The 18,088-nt window shown below is 42.1% G+C and overlaps 2 protein-coding genes across 3 annotated transcripts; both read left to right on the top strand.

Moving 5' to 3' along the window:
* The first annotated feature begins 171 nt into the window (after positions 1-171).
* On the top strand, positions 172-6,822 carry vps51 (VPS51 subunit of GARP complex). The gene is made up of 11 exons (XM_003450441.5): positions 172-623; positions 1,001-1,130; positions 1,244-1,390; positions 1,487-1,706; positions 2,185-3,079; positions 3,237-3,452; positions 3,561-3,644; positions 3,728-3,862; positions 3,949-4,070; positions 5,791-5,878; positions 5,969-6,822. The coding sequence occupies exons 1-11, from the start codon at positions 447-449 to the stop codon at positions 6,227-6,229; spliced, it is 2,475 nt and encodes an 824-aa protein (XP_003450489.1). The 5' UTR covers positions 172-446; the 3' UTR covers positions 6,230-6,822.
* A 188-nt stretch (positions 6,823-7,010) lies between these two features.
* tm7sf2 (transmembrane 7 superfamily member 2) lies at positions 7,011-17,294 on the top strand. Of its 2 annotated transcripts, none has more exons than XM_003450470.5 (11): positions 7,011-7,154; positions 8,037-8,119; positions 8,944-9,140; positions 9,657-9,711; positions 10,095-10,289; positions 10,592-10,695; positions 12,975-13,094; positions 13,173-13,341; positions 13,450-13,530; positions 13,683-13,805; positions 16,781-17,294. In XM_003450470.5, exons 2-11 carry the CDS (start codon positions 8,047-8,049, stop codon positions 16,939-16,941), a joined length of 1,278 nt encoding a protein of 425 aa, XP_003450518.1. In that variant the 5' UTR covers positions 7,011-7,154; positions 8,037-8,046; the 3' UTR covers positions 16,942-17,294. The 2 variants fall into 2 exon arrangements, with proteins under 2 accessions (XP_003450518.1, XP_005472010.1); XM_005471953.4 differs by having other exon boundaries at positions 7,077-7,232.
* Positions 17,295-18,088: the final 794 nt, after the last annotated feature.

The following is an 18,088-nucleotide window of genomic DNA, read 5'->3' as shown; positions in this document are numbered from 1 at the left end:
GCATAACTAGAACACTTACCTGAACAATTATGAGCTTTGTCTCTGTCTATACTTTGCCAAAAACATACATTCTTACATAAAATACATAAATTTTGAAGCCTATAGTGAATAAAAAGATCAACAAAGAGAAACTGCTCTAATTGGCTGTTTAGATTACGTGCACTGGTGGGCGACGTAACACCGGATAGGCTAGAAACCCGGAAACAACACCGCTTCCACCTAGCTGCTTCTGCCTCAGAGAAAATATGACATTTTCTGAATATTTATCCTGAATGATTTTGTTGTTTCCAGTTGGCAGCGAGGCTAAACACACAGCGGTCACACAGGAGCTTTGTGTTGCCGTTTCCCAGCTAGAGGCTGTCGTTTGTCTCCTGTCAGCTGGTCTGTCGTCGCCTTTGTTTATCGTTATTTTACTTTAAACGTTTCACAGCTGGCCGCCGTTCATTATGGACGAGGGCTCGGTGCCGGTGGCTGAGGACCCGGGAAGGAGGCGGAGAGTGCACGGCATGTTGAAGCTGTACTACGGGCTGAATGAGGAAGGAAAGGCCCCGGAGCAGCCGGAGTCCCTGGATCCCTGCGACATCAATGGGCCTCATTTTGACCCGGAGCTCTATCTCAACAAGGTGCGAAACTGCTATTGTCATTGTAATCCGTTCAGTGGCTCACAAAGCTGGACTGCTTCAGAATTTTAGCGTAAGCTTGATGCCAGATAATAGAACATGAAATGCTGAAATCGACAATACTATACACAGTGCAGATTGCAGTGATGTTACATGAACTGAAGAAAACACCAGAGTACTTCCTTCATTTGTCCCAGTTGTAATGTCACTACAAGTAAAGATATAGATGGCTGTGAATTTTAAAACACAAATCTGCTCCTGTCTTTGCCAAACAGTGAGAAATGAACCAGTGCTAATACTACATCACACTACATATAGAAGACACAAATGACCACTAAGCATATGTACAGTAACTTCTTTTTTTAAATATCCAAATCCAGCTCAGGAGGGAGTGCTCTCTCACGGAGCTGATGGACCAGGAGACCTGTATGGTCAGGCAGATCCGCTCTTTGGACAGCGACATGCAGACCCTGGTGTATGAAAACTACAACAAGTTTATATCAGCTACAGGTGAAGGGAACATCACAAACACACACACACGCTGCTGCTGTAACGTAAGCTGACATTAAATTGTGCAAACCTGGATAGCTGAAACAGCCTTCCTTTTTCTTTCCTTCTGCCAGACACTATAAGAAAGATGAAGAATGACTTCAAGAAGATGGAAGATGAAATGGATTGTCTGTCTGCTAACATGGCTGCGATCACAGAGTTCAGCGCTCGGATCAGCGGCACTCTTCAAGACCAGCATGCGCAGATAACCAAACTCTCTGGTGAGACCTAACCTGACTGTTTATTTGAATGAAACTTTTTAATTGTGTGATTTGTATTTTATTTATTTTTTGGGGTCTTACCATGTCTCACTCCAGGTGTTCACACTCTGTTGAGGAAGCTGCAGTTTCTGTTTGAACTCCCTGCAAGGTTGAATAAATGTTTGGAGCTGCAGGCCTACGCTCAGGCAGTGAACACCCACCGCCGTGCTCGCTGCGTACTGCAGCAGTACAGCCACCTGCCCTCCTTCAAGGGAATTCAGGATGACTGTCACGCCATCATGGACAAGCTGGCACAGGAGCTTCGACAGAAGTTCAGGTGACAATGACTAGTTATTACAATATATAACAAAAATAATTTTAATTGGCATAAACAGCATGTTTGACACAACTGCATAGATATTAAAATAAAAAATTAAAAAAACAGCAATTGAGTTGACTCATAGACAATAAACAAATGGACATCAACCTCATCAGAGAGGTTTTATTGACAAATTTTATACATATATACTATTTTTGCTTTGTTTTGTTTTGTTTTATTTTGGGTAGTTTTGTTTTATACTGTTTCAGTAAGTTTTTTTTCCAAAGTCTAGTTTAAATAGTGTAGTTTTATTTAAGTTGACTAGGATGTGCTTTCACACCTAGTTTTAGTTTTTAGTGTAGTTTTAGATGCCAACTCAAAAACTTTTCCTTTTATAAGAGGCTGATGCGTGAGCCAAAACTGACCAAACTTCAGGAAAAAAAAATCACACGTTTCATTAAATTTCTGCTTCTGTCTTTTCTTCTTGTGATCATAGGGATGGTGGGTCAAGTGCCAAAGATTTATCAGAGTGTGTGGAGCTTCTGTTGCAGTTGGATGAGCCAGCAGAAGAGCTCTGTGATAAATTCCTGAGCCACGCGCGGTCTCGCCTTGAGTCAGATCTTCAGGGCCTGGAAGCAGAGATAAGGCCGTACCCGTCCACCTCAGCCACAAAAGATGCTTCCGTGCATGGGTTGTCGTCTACAACAGCCCCCGGATCGCCGGCCGATGGCTCTCCCAAAAACAGCTCTCTGCCTTCCCCCGCATCAAACACTGACATTCTGGAATTCATCGACAGAGGCTGCAATGAGTTTGTGAGCAGTTTATGTTTGGTAATCACGTCCTATCAAGAACTGTTTATCAACCATGCTCAAAAGGGTGAGCTGGCATCCAAAAATATTCCTCAGATGGCAAATGGCAAGCTGCATGTCTTTGTGGATGATCTGGCTGCTCGATATTTCATGCTTGTCGAGCGGAGGATACAAGAGGAGAAAGGGGTCGGGGATAACTCCCTACTTGTACGTGCGCTGGACCGCTTCCACCGCAGACTCCAGGCTGTGGCCAAACTTCTGCCTGGCTCAGCTGTGCCAAACAAGGGGACGGAGATTGTGATACGGGCGGCAACGGAGCGAGTCAAGCAGTACCTTTCCGCTCTGCAGAGCTTCTACATGGACAGCTTGACAGACGTGAGGCAGGCTCTGGCAACTCCTCGTCTCTCTGTGGCTGGCACTTCTGTGGCTGGGCCAGCCTCTGGCAGAGACGCTCCAACCAGCCTACCAGAGCTGCTCTCCTCCCTGTCAGCCTCAATTCTCAATCAGATTAAGTCGGTGCTGGCGTCAGTGCATCTCTTTACAGCTAAGGACATCACATTCTCCAACAAGCCGTACTTCAAGGTGAACATTTTCTGGGGTTTTTTGCTCCCAAACTACCTTTTATAGTTTTCATATGAGTTTGAACTAATGTGTGACATCATGTGTTACTGTAACCCTGCGTGTTGTCTCTACATTGTGCGAGTGATACCGGTTTGTGTGTGTCTCCCCTCCCTTTTAGGGTGAATTCTGCAGCCAGGGTGTACGTGAGAGCCTGGTGGTGAGCTTTATCAAGTTTGTGTGCCAGTCTTCTCGGCAGTTTTGTGAGACCGCCGGAGACAAAGGAGGTTCAACTCCCCCAGCCCTTCTGTTGCTGCTGTCTCGTCTTTGCTTGGACTACGAAACCTCTACCATCTCCTACATACTTACTCTCACAGATGAACAGTTCCTTGTACAGGTATCACAAAACAAGGAGAGCTAGCTGTCATTATGTGTTTGATCTCTCTAATCAGCCAGTCACCTTGCCAAAGACAATGACAAGAATGTGCTTTTTGCTCTCTCTCAGCACCACAGTCCCGTAACACCTGTTACAACTTTATGTGCAGAAGCCAGGGAGGCAGCACAGAAACTACTCAACCATTATGTCAAGGTAGGCTTTTATCAACAACCTTTAAAAGTCACAAAAGCGAAACATCCTTTTTATTTAGTTGCTTTATTTTTGTTTTGCTTCAGGTTCAGGGTCTGATTATCTCCCAAATGTTAAGAAAAAGCGTTGAAACCAGAGACTGGGTTAACACCATCGAGCCAAGAAATGTCCGCGCTGTCATGAAGAGAGTGGTAGAGGACACCACATCCATTGATGTGCAGGTGAGAGTTTTTGCAACTGTCCCACTGTCCTCACGCACTCATGATCCCACATGAACGGGCTGTTTTATGAAACTTCTGCACAATAGGTTGGTCTCTTGTATGAAGAGGGCGTGAGGAAAGCGCACAGCAGCGACTCCAGCAAAAGGACTTTCTCTGTCTACAGCAGCTCCAGGCAGCAAGCCCGCTATGCTGCCAGCTACACCCCAAGGTACCATAGCTCTACACACACCGCTCAGCTGGTGGCAGTCGTGGTTTTTTTTTGGTTCTGTTCACACCAGGCTTGGCCAACTACAGGCCTCGAGGGCCGGTGTCCTGCAGGTTTTAGATAACACCCTGGGTCAACACACTTGAATCAAATGATTAGTTCATTAGCAGGCCTCTGGAGAACTTCAAGACATGTTGAGGAGGTAATTTAGCTTTTAAATCTGCTGTGATGGATCAAGGACACATCTAAAACCTGCAGGACACCGGCCCTTGAGGCCTGGGTTTGGACACCATGGGTTTACACCATTGCGCAAAAGTAGAGTAAGTAGAGTGTAATGTGCAGAAAATGAAACAATAGAAGGGCCTTTATATATCTGTCCAATGTTTCCCTTCAAGATTTTCAATCGGCGTTTGGATGTTCTTGAACATCTGTGATTTCAAACTTCCATAGAAAACAAATACTAACTCCCAAACAGGAATTTTCAGTGGAAAAGGTTGGAGTGTTCAAGCTCAGAGGCTGTGCATTAGGTCAAAGGTGAAAATGCAGAATTCGTGCAGTTTACTTGCAACATTTACACAGTTTTCTGCTGTGAGTTTGTCTCCAAGGGCATAACGGTCTATGTCCGGCGGTATCTGAAGATAAACATTTCTGTAGAAATTAACTGACTGGTGTGTAAGCATGCAGCAACCTGTTTACAAGTTATGGCTCTCTGGCTTGTAACTTTGTCCTCTTAACCACACAGCATGTGATCCAGTGTGCACTGCAAACACACACATGCAAGTGGTGAGAATGGGATTTTCAAAGACTGACCTTAAGATAGTTAATAATAGTGGTAGCAGTGGTGCAGAGCTACCTACAAATTTTAAATCAGGAATGTCAAACTTGTTTATATTGTGGGCCACATGCAGCCTATTTTGACCGTAAGTGGCCCGGAAGTTTAACCAAACATTTAATCCCTAATATATCCCAATATAAGAAAAAGAAGTGTAATTTCAACACTACGTCTCGGTTTTTCTACGTGATGAAGAAATGCTGCTGCAGTTAATGAAAGAAAACTGTCAGCATGACTCATTGGGCTTAAACTGTAAGAAATAAATGTGTAAAATTACACAGAAAGATCTGGTAGCTTATTACCATATTGTCCTATAATTATAAAACTGAAAATTTGTTGACTCACAGTAAAAAATACAATATACAGTGAAAAAACAGGAATCTTTCTGTAATTCCTTTCCTTTCCTATCTTACTTTACTTTTCTTAATTATTTTACTTTGCTATGAATGGCCACAGGGAAGCTCTTTATAAGTAAGAAAAGCTGTAAAACTTCTGAAAACACAATTAAAATTCAAAAATGTATGGTTGCCTTCACATTTTTCTATGCCAGTCAGTGGGCCAGATTGGAGCCTTTGTCGGGCCGATTTTGGACCTTGGGCCTTATGTTTGGCACCCCGTTTTTGATTTTGATTCATTTATTTATTTATTTTGGTAGAGTACAGTGAGTGATTTTGGAAATGTCAGCATAAAGAAATTACATTGTAATGACATCTTAATAACCACTGAGTGGTTATTAAAATATTATAAATAAAAGGCACATAGATACAGTGTTATATTACCACTTCAAAGTACGATGTCAGTTGTTTCATAGGCATTTTTAATCACACTTTAACTTTTTAAATTTATTTTTAAACACATTTTCTTAAGCACTTGTCTTCTGTTTACCTTCAGTGCTCCCATGGATACCAATCTGCTGAGCAACATACACAAGCTGTTCTCTGAAAGGATTGACATCTTTAGCTCAGTGGAGTTCAACAAGGTGGGTGCAGATCTGCAGATGGTCCTCATTTAACAAAATGAAAAAGGAAAAATCTTACATTTTCACTTGCACATCTTTCTGCTTCCTCAGGTGTCCGTGATGACGGGAATTATCAAAATCAGCTTAAAAACATTTCTGGAGTGCGTCCGCCTGCGCACTTTTGGCCGATACGGGCTGCAGCAGATCCAGGTGGACTGCCACTACCTGCAGATGTACTTGTGGCGCTTTGTTTCCGACGAGAATCTCGTGCACTTCCTGCTAGATGAGATCGTTGGAAGCGCCGCCCACCGCTGCCTGGATCCCGCACCGATGGAGCAGAGTGTGATAGAAGTTATCTGTGAAAGAGGCTAAGGCTCGGGGGGATGGAAAGAATTACACTGAAATCATGAATCCAAATTTAAACACTTCTTTTCTGTTCAACACTTGCTGTTCAGTCTGTTGATCCAGATCGAACGAGTCAGGAATTATTAATTTTTCAACACTAAATCAAACAGTAGTAGCTGTTAACTGACGTCAAATTTGTGGCAGATTTAAATTGAAGTGCTTGTCATTAAAGTGCAAATGAGCCTGTACCACTTTGGTTTGATATTGTAACTGTTACAAACTAACAAAATCTTCTCCATCTCCTCCTTATACAAAGATAGAGTTGAATAATCCACTGTACAAGCTGAAGCTTTTAGCACCTGTTTCACTTGAAGGATAAAATATTGACCTTACGTACATAATATTAATGACTAAAGAGAGAACCTGTGTCCTGTGAAAATCACATGTATTAATAAATAATTTTTAAGAGTGCTTTGCTGAATAATAATTTTCTGATTATGTAATCCATGTGTGTCTACCTGCTACCTTCATGTCGTTTGAGTCTCTGTTTTCTGGGCTTGTTTCCATGTAAGGAATGTTTAAATGTAGCTTGTCTGCAATAAAAGTGTATGAATGTGGGATTCAGAGGTTCTTGCTGCCCCTGTTGAAATCAGCTGGTAGATATAGCATTGTGCTCCTGCACTGATCTAACTTGTCAGCATGATGGTGACTGAGGCGAATTTCACAACATTTTCTACTGTCTGGAGAGTACACGGACTGTCGCCACCTGACGATCGCATTTGATTGGCTAAGCCCTTTTCTCCCACCCTCTTCTGATGACCGCGGAGACTCCTGATTGGCGCGGGGAGGATTTCGTGCTGCGGTAACGTAGTTGGGGGCGTGTCCGTGTGCAGGTTGCTGGATGGACGCTGACGAGCTGCCTTGATGCAAACATCCCATTTTGCAGGAACTGGTAAGAAGCTAAACAGGACTACAGATTTGCACTCTTCGTGTTTGCGGTGTTTTCGGAAAGCCTTCAGTTCGTTCACAGGTAACTGGTCCAACCCGTGTGTCACTGTCCACAGCAGAACTGCTCAGGAACTGACAGCAGCTTGACCTGAACTTTGCCTTATTTATTTATGGCACCCATCGCAACAGTCCAGCACGGGTGTGCAGAAATAAGCAGCAATTTAAAATTTTATAAGAAAAAGGTTTTTAAATCGAACCATAATGACTTTTTGATGACCCTTAATAGTCTCGTTGACCATTTCTCTTGCTTTTTGTCAAGTTTGATTATTAACCCACATTTAGAATTCCCTTTGAGTATTTGAATGCATCATTATTATGGCCTCGCCATTCAGTGTGAGGGGTTTACATCAAATATAGTCCGACAAGTATGCACCTGTAGAAGAAGTGCTTGGATCTACTCGCGTAAAAGTACAAATAGAATCATTAAAAAAAAAATACTCTACTGCAAGCGGAAGCCCTCAGCTTTAGATTTTACTGAAAGAGGAGAGATGCCTTTGAAGTCAACTTCACTTTCCTGACAGCTTTGTTACAGAAAGAGTTCAAACGCTGACAGTCTTGTTGGTACAGTCTGGTGGAAATCTCAGTTTGTCTACCCTGAGGAGGGACTCTGTGGGTTTACAGGGTTTAATAAACCAGTTATAAGTGTATTGCAGTGTGTATGCTCTTTAAATCTCCGGTTTTAGATAATAATTACTGATTGCTGGTAGTTGGTAAAAAAGTATCTTCAAGCTTCAAGATCTTAATAAGAATGCAGTCTCTGAGGGGTTTGTGTTGTCATTTTTACAACCTTTTAACTTATTGTATATATTGTCTTCTTTTTAAACAGGAGCACAATAATGAGACCAAACAGTCAAGCACTCAAACACAAACTGTCACATGACTCAGAGAGGGAATTTGGAGGAACCCTGGGTAAGTCACAGCAGTGTGTCTTCATGTCGTGCTAGTAGACATCTTCGATTTAATTTGATGTCACGTTGCCATGATCACAGTGCTGGGCATTGCTGCACTAAACTAGAAAAACAACAGCAACTTTTCTTTCCTTTGATTCATTCATGCACTCTGATGCTCAAGCTGCTGTCTGCAAATGCAGTGCTATCGCATTTCCCTGCAGCTAAATGCTATTTTTATATACAAATTAGATAGAAGCTAAGAGGATCCTGATTTTATAAAAGGAAGAAATAAGTGGTGGTGATATTATTAGCTGACATACAAAAGAACGTTTACACTAATGCGCTATTTATGATGCTGACACTGCCAAGAGATGTGTTGTTTTATTAAATTGAGCAGTTGTTCGGTGGACCATAAGATTGATGCCTCAGTAAAACTAATAGGATGTAGGATGTTGCACTGTAGTAATGATCGCTGGCATCACAGCATCATCTCCATCATTACACCTCTAATCGAAAATCAAGGCAGCCTCCTATGTCAGATTCATCATTGCTGAAGTGAAAAGTGCATGATGCTTCATATCTTGCTTTTCCAGTTCAGCTAACCACAGATTTCACATCCGCCACTACTGATGTTTACAGTCAGCTGACTGAATTGTTTTGCTACTCTGCAGTTATTAGAGTTACCACAGTTTACCTGCATATGCATTATTAATGTGCTGCAATGCCAAATCTCCACGGATGCTGTTTCACTTCTTTACATGTTGTCTCAGCCATGCTGTCTTAACACGCACCTCACCTGTCATCATGCTTTTGTCTGACTCTTTAATTGTATTCATCTTTCAGGTGCCGTGTGCATTCCCGTCTTTCTTCCATTAACGGTGCTGTTCCTGATCTGTTTGAGCCGATCTCCTGAGGCCAGTTTGTTCCAATGGCCACCCCCCCTTCCCTCAACTGACCAGCTGTGGGACCCGCTGGCCCCCGTGCTTCTTCTCGGGTGGTTTGCTTTGCATGCAGTCATCTATTTGATGCCATTAGGAAAGGTACGGCATGTTCATCAGCCCAATTCAATGTGAAACTTACAGTGAAACCTGCTGTGGGTTTGTGATCTAGCTTATGTGTATAATGAAGCTGTAAACATAGCTTTATAACATGCTGTGTGTAATAATTAATACTAATAAATCAGCAGATAATTATTGTCTGTTAAGTTCCAGTCAGTGTGATCATCATCTTGGTTAAATGAGTGTACTCTGCAATTAGAGTTCTTTCAGAGCTACATGCTTCAACACTTCTCCTTTGCTACATACTGAAAAGTTTATAAAATACAGCGACCTGTATAATACAGTTCATCTGTGGCTATAGGCGCTCTCTGCCTAGAGTCCAGCATTTTTACAGATGAACTTTCTAAGCTGCACAATTATGCTGGTATTTTTTTAAAGTTTGCTAACATTAGTTGAGAACTAGAGAAATGAGAAAGAATGGGTTGAGTTATTGACCTTATGACACTGTAATAGGTATGCAGCATATGATTTGTGTTGTTTTCTGCTTATTGCCTGCAGGTGTCTGAAGGGCTGGTGCTCAGAGATGGAACACGCCTCAAGTATCCCATAAATGGTATCGTTGAGCAGGGCAGAAAGCATTTCTGTTTAGGACAGAATCTGTGCGCCTTCAAGAAACAGATTTAAATCTTAAACCTAAGTGTGAAATAATTTCTAATCCTGCAGCACTATCTGCAATGTTTCACAGCTATTCTTTAGTATTATACATGTTTTGACTGCAAATGTATTGTTCACAGTTGTGTTGCTGACTGTAGTAAATTTGATTTAAAAAAAAAAGAAAAAGAAAATCTAAAATCCACCGGTCTGATCTAAAAGTTGAAGTTACATATTTCTCAGCTCTTCCAACTTTTACCTTTTTCTCCATGCAAGCCTCTGTCAGCCTGCTTATCTCGCTCCTCCAGGCGACAACATTTAGTGTTGTTTGTTTCCCTCCCTCAGGTTTTCATGGCCTGTGCATCAGCGGTGTGTTCCTGATGTTGTTACTGGGGCTTGGGGCTCCTCTGGGGTATCTGTTTGAGCTGCTGTTGCCTTTGGCAGTATGTGCAATAGCTGTGTCGTTCCTGTTCTCCATCTACCTCTACATCCGCTCCTTCTGGGCTCCTTCCTATGAGCTTGCTTTGGGGGGAAACACAGGTGAGATGTTGAGGATCATTAATAAAGGTTCAATCCATGCTAAAACACGGTTTAAACCCAGCAGCTGGCAGCATTCAGTGCGTCCACAGGCTTGTTGTATTGTTTGCTGGAGGATTTAGGTGTTCCTGTGGGTAATTATCTAACAGCCACGCTCAACAGGAGCTTGTAGGCATTATGTATGAGACAAACTGTTAAGTAAGATAGCGCTCCTGTACTTGCTACGCTGCTACCTTTATGTCAGCATGTAATTATAGCATTTGATTTTTGTGATTTAACCCATTTTTCTCTTTGATATGATTTAGGAAACCCGCTCTATGACTTCTTCATCGGGCGGGAGCTAAACCCCCGGATTGGAGATTTTGACCTGAAATATTTCTGCGAGCTCAGACCGGGTCTGATTGGCTGGGTGAGTTTACCCAGAGGAGCAAACTACTTGGCTCACCTTAACACTGTTCAGAAGTGTTTTTTTAAAGATTTATAGATACAGTACTCTATAAGAGATAAATTTGAAAACTGTCTCTAACTAGATGACAAGATCCTTGTTACTTTAGTGGTCATCCATTCATTCTCTTCCACTTATCTAAGTGGCTCCACTATCCTATCCCTATAGGCAGGGTACACCCTGGACAGGTCACCACTATGTCTCAGGGTTAACACAGAGACAAACAAACAAACGTTCACGTTAAGTTAACCCCATTAACAGCATGTCTTTGGATTCTGTGAGGAAGTCAGAGTACTCGGACAGAATCGACACAGCCGCAGGGAGAGCATGACTCTGCACAGAAAGGCCCGGCAAGATAATAGAGTCTTACCCGGATGTATTTGTAAGTGTGCAAAACACCTTCAGATTCACGTTAAATGCATTAAATAACATTAATGGTCATTTCTGTCCAAGAGCCCAACATGACCAACAGGTGGCGGTATTGCTCTCCTCTGAGCTTCCATAATAATTTGCAGTCTGTGAGTTTGACACAGTCACAATCCAAAGCTTTTCTCCCTGATGACCTGACACAGTAAGACATTTGCTGGAGGACTGGGGAGCGCGCAGCTATCCGTGTCTGAGTCATCAGACTAAATTAGACTAAATGTGCTGTAGAACCTCAAACAAGATCCCTAAAATGACCACGAGGTTCTCAATGTCATCGCCGGTCACAAAAACGGCAGCACCGAGACAGCAGAAGGTTAAAGCGTCTCCGTAAAGCACTGATGCGAGGAGCCGTTTTCCTTTGGTATTTACAGTGTACAAAGGAAAAACCTTTGCACATGTGAATGTTTTAAAGCCATGTGCGTGGGAGAGCCCAGAAAAAGCCTCCACCAACTGGCTACAGACACTGTGTGGGATATTTTCATTTCCTGTTCAACGTCCAAACTACTTTCTTTTAGCGTTCAGCATTTTACAGTTACTGATAAAGTCTCAAATACTAAAGCACAATGGGCTTTCTTAATAATTTAATGGATTCCTTGTACTTTGGTATAATAGTGCCAAATATTACTTCTTAGATATAAATCAGCTTCATATTTAATAACTCAGTTTGAGTTATGGGAGTGTTTATAGCTCGAGTGTGAAATATTTATTTTGTTTCTGCATTCTTGTGTATCATCAAGTCGGAAAAATGTACACGATGTATGGATTTTTTTCCCACTGGGAACATAAATGACAACAGTCTGGGGAATGAATGCAGCTGCAGAGTATCCTTCACTCAGAACACATTTGGAGTGTGATAATACATTTATTAATCATTCATTCGATTAATCCAAATGGCAGACAATTGATTGGCGTGTACGCTGTAATTATTTGCACATTTTTTTGTTCTCTAGACTCTGCACTCCAGCTCATTCCATTTGACATAAAATGATGGATCACAGCGCCTAGTCTGGGCTTTCATTCGAGCACTGAAAAGACTCCGTGTGAGATACGGTTAAACACATCGCCCTGAATCACAAATGGTTAAAATGTAAATTGGACATTTGCGCAAAAGACCTCACATGTGACCCAGATTTGACTGCAAGCTGTCATTCAGATTGAGGTGATTCAGAGGAGGTGAAGAAGATATCAAGGACTTGTTTGACGACATGGCCGGTTTGCCAAAAGTTAGATTCATTCTTAATTTTCACTCAAGAAAACTGGAACAAGACCTGCAAATGATCTCATGGATGGATAAGGCTGAGACTTGACTTTTAATGAAGTCTATGCTGTTTCATATTAGATTAGATTAGATGTACCTAAATACAGTTTTTACTGTATGTTTATAATCACTTCATCACAGGAGGAATTTTCTTATTTAGAAAGACAGAAAATGTGACATTTGTCTTATATTTCACGCACAATCAAAAGACTCGATTAAGTGAGACATTATTTGGCAGATTATTAATCCTAAAAACAGTGGTTCTGTAGTTTAGTGGTTGATTTGCCTAACACATGAAAGAGCCCCTGTTTGAGTTTGGGAGGAGATGAAAATCCCTGGGACGGTAGCATCATCTGTAAAAATCGCATATGTGGATCCATCCACATGAGAATAAGAGACCAGCCAAAAGAAGCTTTTTATTTACTACTAAAATAAATGGATGCTGTCATTATTCTACTATTTATTTGGCAATCTCATAATCACAGAAGCAATTTGTCTACCTGTGCAAATGAACACACGCAGCCCCACTTGTGTTAATCATTATTCACGACCCCCTCAGGTGGTCATTAACCTCGGCATGCTGATGAAGGAGGTGGAGCTCCGAGGGTCCCCCTCCCTTGCCATGATTCTGGTCAACAGTTTCCAGCTGCTGTATGTGGCGGACGCTCTGTGGAATGAGGTGAGAGTCACGCTTTTTTTTTTTAACTTTATTTGTTCGCTGCTTTTATTTAATGTCTGCTTCATTTTGCTGTAACAGGAGGCTGTTCTGACCACCATGGACATTGTGCACGATGGTTTTGGTTTCATGCTGGTCTTCGGTGATCTGGCCTGGGTTCCCTTCACGTACGGCCTGCAGGCAGCCTTCCTGGTTGTGCACCCCCAGACCCTAAGTTCACTCAAGGCTGCAGTCATAATAGCACTGAATGGTAATCGCTTGTCAGCTGTTTTCTGCTGTTCTGCTGAAAAGTGGCTGAAAATGAATAATGAACCTATTTTTTGTTTTTGTTTTGTTTTTTGGGGGGTTTTGCCATCAGGTATTGGATATTACATTTTCAGACAATCCAACTCACAGAAGAATCAGTTCAGGCGGGACCCTACTCATCCAAGTGTCGCTAGTCAGTTTGTTTCCCTCCTTTTTTATCTTTTAACGCATTCAGATAAAGTCTTTTTTTTTAATTGATTTCCTCCTCACATCAAAGTGGGGAGGGAGACAGAGAGTTGGTAAATCTTATTCAGAAATATCGGTGTGTTTTACGACTCCCTACAGGACTGGAGACCATTGCCACAGCAACAGGGAAGCGGCTGCTGGTGTCCGGCTGGTGGGGTCTCGTTCGTCATCCCAATTACCTTGGTGACCTCCTCATGGCCCTCGCCTGGTCCCTTCCGTGTGGTAAGACATCTTAAAAGCCCACTGCCCTTTTTTTTTTTTTTTTGCTAGAAAAGAAGGCCACGCTGACATAACAGTTTTTTTAGCATATGTGGGTGAAGTCATGGATAAGAGATTAATGTCAGGCTGAGTATTAATCATCTTCAGCCTTGTTTATTTTTAGAATGGATAATGATGGCTGCTTGTGTTAATGATCCACTGTGAAATCCAGGTTCTTTTTTTTTCTCGGAAACTTTACTTGGATGTATGTACGAAAGTGTTGACCTCCTCGTTATGAATGTCACTAATGCCAGGATGCACACATGGATGTGCAGACAAAGTAACTCTTAGCAAAACTCATAATCTTTCATTTTTGGTGTGATTATACCTTGAAATGGTCTTTTAAAAAAATCTTTAAGTTCGTATTTAGCAGCAAGGACCCCAACTCCAAATTCAAATGAGAAACATTTATTGATAACGAAGCAACAAGCTGCGTTTTGAGGAACCGTTATCGGATCAGGGGTGACTCGCGAGCCTGGCATATCCAACTGATAGCTTTGAGAAAGGCTGACAAACAGAAGAAACAGGGGAGGGAGAATGAATGGGTGTGTCACACAAGTAGACATTTACAGATCTATGACCAGTAGGGGAGTGTTTGCGGCATGCTCCAACTTTGAGTTTATCTACCTTTATAATATGATTGGAAAGATGTGTTTTTGGTCTTTAAATAGCGTTTTGTATGGGTTACTGATCCAAGGATTTTCAAATATTTCAAACTAAACCATGAAAACCTGGCCAAGTCCAACACCCACCAGGAGCAAATAATTGCCAGTAAGTCCAAGCTCTCACTGCAAATGAGGGCCAAATGGATCATAGCAATGGGTCAGATACCCCACACTCCTGAAGCACATACCAGAGGATCCACTGATGGTTACAGTTAGATCCCTTCTTCAAGTCCACAAAGAACATGACTGGTTGTGCAAACTCCCACACACCCTCAAACATGCTCAACAGGATAAAGAAGCAGTCCAGTATTCCACAACCAGGACAAAAACTAGATTTTACTACATACACTACATACAACTTCTTTAAGCTGCAGGAGGACCAGTGTGGACAAACTTCTTCTCTAGTACATCTAGTAGCTTAATATTTCCAGCGAGGCTTAAAAGTGTGATCATTGTGTAATTGGTCCTGGAGAACATCAAGAGCCTTAAGATACTTCTAGAGAATCTGATCCACCCCAGGGGCTCTGTGACCAAGGAGCTGTTAAACTACCTCAGAGACCTCACCCCCAGTGGTGGGCCGGTCATCCCCCTCACTTCTTCTCTTCCTCTGGGTGTGACAATAAGACTGAGGGAGTCCTCAGTGGAAGTATTCCTTCCACTGCTGGTTATATTAAGTTGAGGTCAGCTGCTTTCCCATTCTAAGTCACATGACAGTATGTCTGAATCGTTTCAAGGCTGTCCAAAAGTCTTGTTTCTTGGTTTCACCCAGTCCTCTGTGGCCTTCCTTCAGCTACTAACAGGGCTGCACTCTGCTAGGCTTGCTGGTACTTGTCAGCTGCTAGCTGAGTCAAACAGGCTAACCAAGCCTGATTGGACTTCTTCAGCTTGACGGCTTCACCACCCAGTTTGGGCATTGCTGCCAGAACAGACACCAGCCACTTTGCAGCTGCAGATTCGTGCAGGCGCCTCAGGCGTTAAACATGTTTCTTTTTTTAACCCAACCTTCCTTTGAATGCTTCAGAGGTTCTGCTGGAAGTTGGGATGAAAATCTCACTCACAGGCTGGGGGCTCTGCAAAATGGTCCTCACTATACATTTGGGCACACGAGACCTGTCCAGGACCCCGCTTATGAACACCCTTCTTCTTGAACATGGTGTTTGTTTTTGACAAACTGTACTTAGCACAGAAGTCCAATAGATAAACAACACTCTGGTTCAGATCAGGCAGGCCATTCATCCTGATCAACCCCCACCTGGTCTCACCTGTTCGGTGCCCACGATGGAGTCTTAATGGCAGGGTACCCTGAACTGTTGCTCAGCACATAAGGAACAAACAATAGTTAACACCTGTTCCCTGGGAAGTTGTTTTCTAGTAAATTTGTAACAGTTTTGTTGAAAATTCTTTATCTGAATTTTACCCCTCCTCACTGAGCCACTATTGTTTTTCTTTTTTCTTTTTTGGGAGTAAATACCAGATGGAAAACAGCCTCAATCTAACTAAGCATTTAATGCCACATTTTCTGGGCTCTCAGTACAGTTTGATGTGGTTTTGGTTATATAAGGTATTAATGGCCTTGTGCACTGTGATTTTTTTTCAGACTACCTCCATGTCCTTATGAAGTATTTGCATTACATTTGCAACTGGTGTGCTTCCAACAAAGGCAGCAGGAGACTGTTCTCTTTGTTCTTCTGTAAATTGCCCTATTCTCTCAAAAACCCACTTCCTGAAATAGTGACTGTCAGACTTTTGTATAGCTGACACTCTCTCATTGGTATTCAACATTATGTGACTCATTTGTCTCTCTGCTTTTGTAATTGAGATGCATTCTTTAGTTTCTGCTTTTTATCCTTTTTTATCGCTGTAGCACAAGTCACAAACTGCAAAATTATGCACTCCCCAAAAAAAGTGATGACAGATGAAAGCTGCCCTAACAAACAAGCTCAGTGGTCCCCTGTAAACCTGGACTGAGGAAGCGCTGACTAAAGGGACAAGGGGTACTGCTCTGAAACACTAAGTGCAGTCTCAAAAAACAGATTACTGTTAAGAGCTTAATCAGACTGGTATTCACTGCAGGGCTTTTGTACAATAAAGACTGAATAGAAAGTAAACTGCTATTTGCAGAGGAGGATGTACACTTGATTGCAGCTTGTTTTATACAAATCACAAATGCTGATGTCAGTGGCAAACGAAGGTACTAGTTTTTTTTCACCATTCATTACTGAATCATATAATATTGTCTTGTGTTTTTTGTCTTATGTGCCTCTTTATTTATAGGATTCTCGCATCTTCTGCCTTATTTCTACGTCATATACTTCACCGTTTTACTGATTCACCGAGAGGCCCGTGATGAGAGACAGTGTAGAGCCAAATACGGGCTGGCTTGGGACACATACTGCCGACGGGTGCCTTACAGGATTTTCCCTTATATATACTAAGAAGAAAAGAAGATGTGGAGGAGAGGGATCTGAACTGCCATACAACTTATTGAACACAAACCTAGCAATAATTTCATGTAAATCTATTTTCAGTGAAACAAAGATGACTAGTGTTTAAATCTTTGCATTTTGACCGTGAAGTCAGTCTGTGCTCCAGATCTCTTTGAAAAAGCAAATATGACTTAAATACTGATTGGACGGTAGAAACAAACCCATAAAAATCAGTGCCTTTGTTCAAAGAAAGTGTGCGTAAAAGCGTTTTTTACAGTGTCTTGTTTTGTTGTTGTTGTTTTTTTGTTTTTTTAAATGTAGTGCTGCAGTATACTACATTGAAAATAAACAACTACAAAACACCAAGTATTCGAAATATGAAGATAAAACGTGATGATGTTTTACATCGTCACATTATGTATGTAGAAGTCAAGCCCAATCTTTTGTGAAATTTCTCATGTGAAAATGTGACACATACACTCACTGGACACTTTGTCAAATATGCCTTCCTTGTACTGGGTCCCAAAGGTTCTGTATTGGCCTGAGTTTGGTAATTGTGGAGGCCGTTCAAGCACAGTGAACTCATTGTCACATTCAAGAAACCAGTTTGACATGATCTTGGCTCTGTGACGTTGCAGCATAGAAGTAGCCTTCAGAAGATTGGTGCACTGCGGTCATAAAAGGATGGACATGGTCAGCAACAATACCCAAGGAGGCTGTGCGCCATGAACCCCCCCCCACCACCAGAGTGGATCCACATTGTTTCACACCAAATTCAGATGCTACAATCCAAGGGTAGCAGCAGAAATCCAGACTCTTCAGACAAGACAACATTTTTCCAATGTTTTTGCAATCTTCTGTTCACCTTTGATCAGCCTGTGTAAACTGTAGCCTCTGTTTCCTGTTCTCAACTGAACGGAGTGGTGCTCGGTGTGATCTTCTGCTGCTGTAGTCCATTTGCATCAATCTGGCCCTTCTTCTCAGACCTTCCTCCACATTTTCTTCCGGAGAATTGCTGCTCGCTGGAGATTTTCTGACCATTGTTTGCAAACCACGGAGATGGTTGTGTGGGGAAAATCAAAGCAGATCAGTGCTAAAATACTCAGACCAGCCCGTCTGTCACCAACAACCTTTCTTCACCATTCCAATGCTCAGT

This window comes from Oreochromis niloticus, linkage group LG10 (assembly GCF_001858045.2).
Source record: "Oreochromis niloticus isolate F11D_XX linkage group LG10, O_niloticus_UMD_NMBU, whole genome shotgun sequence".
NCBI classification, from domain to species: Eukaryota; Metazoa; Chordata; class Actinopteri; order Cichliformes; family Cichlidae; genus Oreochromis; species Oreochromis niloticus.
The sequence above is the reverse complement of the archived record's forward strand: the minus strand, read 5'-3'. Positions and strand labels throughout refer to the sequence as shown.

What these genes read in the sequence shown, in the direction of transcription:
- vps51 (XM_003450441.5), top strand. Translation starts at nt 447, where the DNA reads ATGGACGAGGGCTCGGTGCCGGTGGCTGAGGACCCGGGAAGGAGGCGG. An exon ending in CCAACAAGCCGTACTTCAAG is followed by an intron (nt 3,080 to 3,236) that starts GTGAACATTTTC and finishes CCTCCCTTTTAG; the next exon opens with GGTGAATTCTGCAGCCAGGG. An exon ending in CCACATCCATTGATGTGCAG is followed by an intron (nt 3,863 to 3,948) that starts GTGAGAGTTTTT and finishes TCTGCACAATAG; the next exon opens with GTTGGTCTCTTGTATGAAGA.
- tm7sf2 (XM_003450470.5), top strand. Translation starts at nt 8,047, where the DNA reads ATGAGACCAAACAGTCAAGCACTCAAACACAAACTGTCACATGACTCA. An exon ending in CCTCAAGTATCCCATAAATG is followed by an intron (nt 9,712 to 10,094) that starts GTATCGTTGAGC and finishes TCCCTCCCTCAG; the next exon opens with GTTTTCATGGCCTGTGCATC. An exon ending in GACCGGGTCTGATTGGCTGG is followed by an intron (nt 10,696 to 12,974) that starts GTGAGTTTACCC and finishes CGACCCCCTCAG; the next exon opens with GTGGTCATTAACCTCGGCAT.